At 42.6% G+C, this 6381-nt stretch overlaps 2 protein-coding genes across 2 annotated transcripts in view; one reads left to right on the top strand and one right to left on the bottom strand.

The window, feature by feature from the left end:
- The window catches only part of LOC109472730 (peroxisomal membrane protein PEX14-like), a 6972-nt gene extending 6205 nt beyond the window's left edge, over nucleotides 1-767 (bottom strand). Inside the window, 1 exon segment of the mRNA XM_019772581.1 lies at nucleotides 698-767. Within this exon segment, the coding sequence (XP_019628140.1) occupies nucleotides 698-736 (39 nt within the window). The 5' untranslated portion in view covers nucleotides 737-767.
- A 172-nt stretch (nucleotides 768-939) lies between these two features.
- LOC109472685 overlaps nucleotides 940-6381 on the top strand; it is a 17147-nt gene continuing 11705 nt past the window's right edge. Inside the window, exon 1 of the mRNA XM_019772531.1 lies at nucleotides 940-1064. Coding sequence (XP_019628090.1) covers nucleotides 965-1064 — 100 coding nt within the window. The 5' untranslated portion in view covers nucleotides 940-964. The remainder of the gene's footprint in view (nucleotides 1065-6381) is intronic.

The raw sequence follows: 6381 nt of genomic DNA, 5'->3' as shown, positions 1-6381 counted from the left end.
GGGGGGGGGGCATGTCCCCCCCGGGAAAATTTTGAATTTCAACCCATGTTTTGCATGTTGAGGGGGCAAATTTGGCAGCACAAATTTCGCTGGTACATCGAGCTATAAATTTAAAGTCGGTATTAAACGGTATGGTCAGTCAGTGTAATCGAAATAATCCTCTATCTAGCCTACCTTTCGTCCACGAACTTCTTCCGCGTCAATTTTATTACAAACAGGGAAACAATATTGCCAACTTACGTGTTGTTTTCAATTAACTTTGGAGGGACATAGATATAAATGTTAACAACCACATTTGTGTCTTTAAAAGACACAAATGTGGTTGTTTTTTTTCATCAACTTTGTGTTGACAAAATATATGTGGGCGTTACCATGTGCGTTTAGGGGGCATTAGTACAAAACAGAGCAAAGGTAGTTCTGCTGGTGACATTTTCTTTTTCAACAATATCGATATCTGATCAGGTGCCCTGTAGGATTGAATTATGGTCGATGCAGAAAAATTTCCATCAAAAACGTGCTGGTTTTCCACACTTGCGTCGCACTTGCTATCAAAAACAAACAAACAAACGCTAAACTAACGCAATGTACACTCCGGCTAATTTCATAGAGGGAAAATCTGCACGTGCAAATTCAACAAATTAAGTGACATCGTCTTTAAAGACGTTGTTTTTCACGATTCAAATAGAACGAAACTAACCTCATCTTTTGGCGAACTTTTCGGGTCCGGGGCTGCCATCTTGGAAATTGCATGCCGGGATAAACAAATATTGTAATACCGTCGCTGATTGGTCACAGTTCTTCAGTCCAACCAATCGCAGGCCGGCTTATAATTTATTCCCCGCATGTCACTTCCGGGTTTGACGTCTTCTCGGGAGGAAAAAAGCTGCGCTCACGCGACTTGAATTTCTGGCGCTTTGCCCTCGGTTGAACCAGCAGGCAAATCGTCCCCCTGCCAGGGCGAGAGATGTACGCGGCACAGGGAAAGGCCTTTCGAGTGTGGGATGGGGAGAGGAAAGTCAAGGTTGGGGTCGTCGCTAGATCCCTCCACGAGCTCAAGAGCAAAGGTAAGTGTTCCCCGATCAAAATACTACACAGTACCGTTCTGAACAAAAGGCGGACGGCAATGGCACGGTTAGATCGTCTGGCGACAGACGCTTTCCCGGTATAGCGGGTCATTGACCCCACGCGCTGAGGTTATTCACCTCGCTAGCAGCAGTCGATAACAAAATCCGTTCCACCCGTCCTGTGCACCGGGTTAGTCTAGGGCAAAGGTAGCAAGGCAAGGCGGGCATAGAGATCTACTAGGCTAGCCAACATATGCGTACAGAAAGGCTGGTGGTTGTAAAAATGTGTTTGTTTCTCGGTGTGAGCTGTGTGTTTATGTACCACTACAGGATGTCAACAACCACAGCACTGCAGGAAAAAAAGGCTAGGGCAAAGGTAGCAAGCAAGCAGAAGCTGGACAGAGAGATCTAGCTAGCCAACATATGTGACTACAAACACTACAGGCTGGTGGTTGTAAAAAAAAATATGTGTTTGTTTCTCGGTGTGAGCTGTGTGTTTATGTAACACTACAGGATGTCAACAACCACAGCACTGCAGGAAAAAAGTAGGCTAGGGCAAAGGTAGCAAGCAAGCTGAAGCTGGACAGAGAGATCTAGCTAGCCATAACATATGTGTACAGAAACAGGCTGGTGGTTGTAAAAAAAATATGTGTTTGTTTCTCGGTGTGAGCTGTGTGTTTCTGTAACACTACACACTGTCAACAACCACAGCACTGCAGGAAAAAAAGGCTGGGTTAGTCTAGGGCAAAGGTAGCAAGCAAGGCGAAGCCGGGCAGAGAGATCTAGCTAGCCATAACATATGTGTACGAACAGACTGGTGGTTGTAAAAAAAATATATGTGTTTCTCGGTGTGAGCTGTGTGTTTATGTACTAGTATCAGGACACGCTGTCAACAACCACAGCACTGCAGGAAATAAAAAAGAACACGGCAGTGTCAGTCTAGGGTAGCAAGCAGAAGCCGGGCAGAGAGATCTAGCTAGCCAACATATGCGTAATAAAATAAAAAAATAAAATACGGCACGTTCTGGATTTTTCAGACCTGAAAAAATTTATGCTTTTTCGGACCTAAAAAAATGCTTCATCTGCTGCCTAAAAGCTATAACATCCTTGCTAAATCTAATCTAGTAATATCGCTGATGAACATGCGCAAATTCAATAGAGCTCGAAAACACTGCCGCAGGCGTATGTATCCCAGAGTTCAGTAGCCTCTACCAGGCTTCGGGAGGCGACCGGAAAGAGTAGAAATTGGCCAAAATAGAGAGATAACATGCCAGGGGAGTTGGTCCGCTAGAGACTAGTAGTAGAGAGTACATTTTGCCGCACCCGTGGGTCGCAAAATGTACCCTCTCTGGCCGGCTAAGTCCCCTGGTATACTATTCCCTTTAAGGTCAATTCCTATATTATTTTTCAAGCGATCCACGGTGCCTGGTAGAGGCTAGCAGTTGAAAGTTGGTCCGCTAGGGAGTACATTTTGCTGCACCCATTGGTCACAAAAATGTACCCTCTCTGGCCGGCTAACTCCCCAGGTATACTGACTGTTCCCTTTATTCTGGCCAATTTCTACTATTTCTTAAGCGATCTGCGATGCCTGGCAGAGGCTAAGAGTTGAGACAGATGTCAGGGGGGTTGGGCCATTGTCAACTGGGACTATACAGTATGCTAATCAGGACAAGTCAGACCAAATCCTAGGTGGGGTCCTAACCTACCGGCCTGCGGCTAGTCTGGCAGCCCTGGTTGTTCTTTCTATTCTTTTAAGATTACTGGAAAGCTCTTTTGATCAAAAACACAGAAAAGCTAGGCCTAAAATTTACCTTTACAAGTTTTAGCCCCAGTTTCTGGATGTTTCTAGCCTTCTTGCATCCAAAATCTGTTCAGCTGACCCCATGGATTTGTCCAGTGCCCCAACTGACCCTTTGTTGACCTCACTTCTTTGTCTAGTTACACAGTGGAACTCGGTTTGTCTTGATGGCTAAGCACTAGATGTGCATGTAACACTAAGCACAACAGATACACGGAAACTAGTCTTTGAATGATTGTAGTAGTAGAATAGTTTATTCACTTCAGTTCTCTAAAAAATACAGCCCAGTTGCAGCCTGAAGGCTTGTTTACAAAGTCATGTCTTCATACTACATGTACTACAGTGTACAGTGTGAGTGTACATTGTACAAATACATGCTAAAATGTAAACAATCAACTCATTTATCACATATATTATTTTAGTCAGCGATGTTACAGATAAAATTTGAGAACACATTAAAAATCACTCTGAAAATTGACAGGCAAATGGCTAAAATCGACAATAACATTGTAGGACACAAGAATTTGTTACAAAGAGTGGAGCGATAATATTATCAATGGCTATGAGTATGAATTGTTTATCAAAGGTGTCATATGGAGGATGGCACTGTTCCTGTGAATGATTGACTCATTATGCACTAAACTCTATTACTACAGGCTAAGAGTAACATACCACCAGTAGTGGCCCCAAATACTGTATACAATGTCCTTGACCACTGGCACAATTACAGGATCTGTTTAAACAGTCAAGGATCTTGAATACAAGGCTATAGAATGACAGACATTTTCAAAACATTGTTTTTGATGGACTGAAAGGCATAACAGGTCATTGGTGTAGCCTAGGTAGGCAAAAAGTGTCTGGTACAGTTTCGTGTGCAGTGTACCAGTGTTCTGGCCAATGTCTCAGACATTGTCTGGAAAAAAATTTGCCCAATCCGTCCTCAATTGATGGACAAATATTGGAGTGTACAGATATGGAAAGAGGTGTCATAGAACTAAGTTTGGTCTACCAGCAAAATATGCCGGATCAAAATACAGGAAATAGCATCATGATTAGGTCATGATAATGATTTCAAAATTTCCCAGGGAAGCATGCGCCCAGGCCCTGATACTATAGTGATAGGATTGTTGTGTTTGGTACTGACATTATATTACCAAGGAGCATTAAATTTGCTTTTTAACTCGTAACCTTGATGTTACACTCACACACACTCACTGTGATATTGATATTACATGAAACAAAATTCAGATGGTGACAAAAAATTCAGCCTAGCTAGAGAACTGAATATTTGTATGACTATGAAGCAAAAAAAATTACATGCATGTGCAATGTACCAATATTTGTATTTAGTAAATACAACCTGTTATTTGTCCCAGTATGGGTTCTTGTTTAAACACATTGTGTACATTGTTTGGTATCATCTGCTTTTCTCAGCAGCTCTTTGTGACTGTGTAGAAAATTTGTAAGACAATAATGTCAATAGCAGAGCTGAATTCACGCCCTTTCATTCTCAAAAAGTTTCATCACAACACACATGGTACTTCACTCCCTTTGTGTGTTTGAACTACATGTAGCAAGAAAGTATTTCATCAGGAGCAGGCAGATTTTCCTTAAGTAAGTTACTAGCCTCTACCAGGCACCGGGGATCGCTGGAAAAATAGAAATTGGCCGAAATAATGGGAATAGTATACGAGAGAAGATCCCGGGCCATAGAAGAAGGTCCCGTGGGTCGCAAATTGGATCTTCTATGGCCTGGGATCTTGACTACTCAGTATTTTTCCAACGATTCGCAGCCTGGTAGGGGCTAAGTTACTACCGGGTACTACTATAGCCAGTGCAGGCTGCTCTAGGCCAGGTGTTTCCACTAGTATAAGATTGTCTGGATGAGTTGTCAACTTTACCCCAGTGGGAACACTCCCTGTCTGGAATGGTTCAATCAAGGACATTCTGATTTATGCAGATAATGTCCTTGGTTCCATGAAACTGGTCAGCAACAATCCAACTGGGGCAAAGTTGACCAAATGGAAGCCTGGTTCACAAGTTGGTCACCAATCTATCTCGATCCTGACAATTTTACAATGTTTCAGTTTTTATATAGTTTGTATAATATATGTCCGTTACTCCAGGAAGACTAGCTACATAACATACTTGTCTGTTTTTACCTGTTGTTTGCTAATGGATTCCTGGAAATAAACTTTATATTTAGCACCCAAAGCACCTATATCCTAGTGGGAACATAGCCCTAGGGAAACTTGTATGTCTCTGTAGTAGTAGTCTGTACAACCTGGGTGAAGGAGCCTGTCTGTAACTAGTGCAAGCATGGAAGTATAAGAGAGTAAAGGTCGGGGTTCTAGCTAGGATTTAATTTTAGCGTTGTGGCACTGGCCGCATGTTGAGGGAGCGAAGCGACTGAGAGGGGGGATTGGGCGGAAGAGATGATGTGCCTTCCCATCTGAGGTGCGGAGCTTTGAAAAATTTGAGCTAAAAAAGAGTCCATTTGAGGGATACCCAAAGGGAAAAAATGTTATTTCTAATGTATGCGTACAATGTATCCTTGATTGGTACTTTTTCACATTTGATCTGGCATTCTTGAACAAAGACATACAGTCACAATCAATGCCCCTACGCTGTATTGAAAATTACTGTAGGGAGGGAAATTTAGTGTAGGGGGTCAAAATGATACTGATAGTGTAGGGGGCTATTTTGCGCTAGCTAGAAATACTATAAGAGAGTAAAGGTCAGGGTTCTAGCTACGATTTAATTTTAGTAGAATACTAGGTAATACAGTTGTTACATCATGATCATGCATAAGGACCAAACTACATTTACGCACAAGGAAATAGTTACTGTGTTTTTCATTACATCATGGATGTCTAACCTTCATCAACAAATTAGCAAGGGGTTCGCAATGCGTAGGAAAATTAACAAACACGAAGACAAGACAACCAAAATTGTGGACAAAAAGTAAATGACACATATTTTGGTAATACATGTACATGTATATAGCAATCAAAGTGCTCATAGTCATACTGTCATAGCTTTGCAGAGAAAGTAGTACTGGTATGCTCCATTTTTAATTGGTATGACCCAGCCGGGGTTTGAACCCACGACCTCTAGTCCTCTAGCCCTAGGCCATTTCACTAAAGCCGTTTTGTCTGCATCAAACTGACTGGAAAAGACCAGACAGATTTAAGCTTTTTCTGAATAGCTACTGAATGTATCAGTGACAATTCTATTCTATACGGTACTGGGCAAAACCCTGACTAGGGCATCCCGCCCAGGGTGCACAGCCATTGCGGCCGGTGGGGTACGGTTGTAAAAACCGAAAGGGGCGAGCATGTCACAACCGGGAATCGAACCTGAGTTGTCCGCTTGGCGGTCACCAACGCTAACCATTACACTAAAAGGTCGCACGACCATTTAGCATGGTCAGTTAGCACTGTTACACACGGCTCTCTCCTAACTCGGGACCTCCATTTAACGTCCTATCCAAGGGACGTCCCTAACCAAAGCTAGGTA

This window comes from Branchiostoma belcheri, unplaced genomic scaffold (genome assembly GCF_001625305.1).
Source record: "Branchiostoma belcheri isolate BF01 breed outbred unplaced genomic scaffold, Haploidv18h27 scaffold28, whole genome shotgun sequence".
Classification (NCBI taxonomy): domain Eukaryota; kingdom Metazoa; phylum Chordata; class Leptocardii; order Amphioxiformes; family Branchiostomatidae; genus Branchiostoma; species Branchiostoma belcheri.
This window is presented reverse-complemented; position numbering and strand designations above follow the sequence as displayed.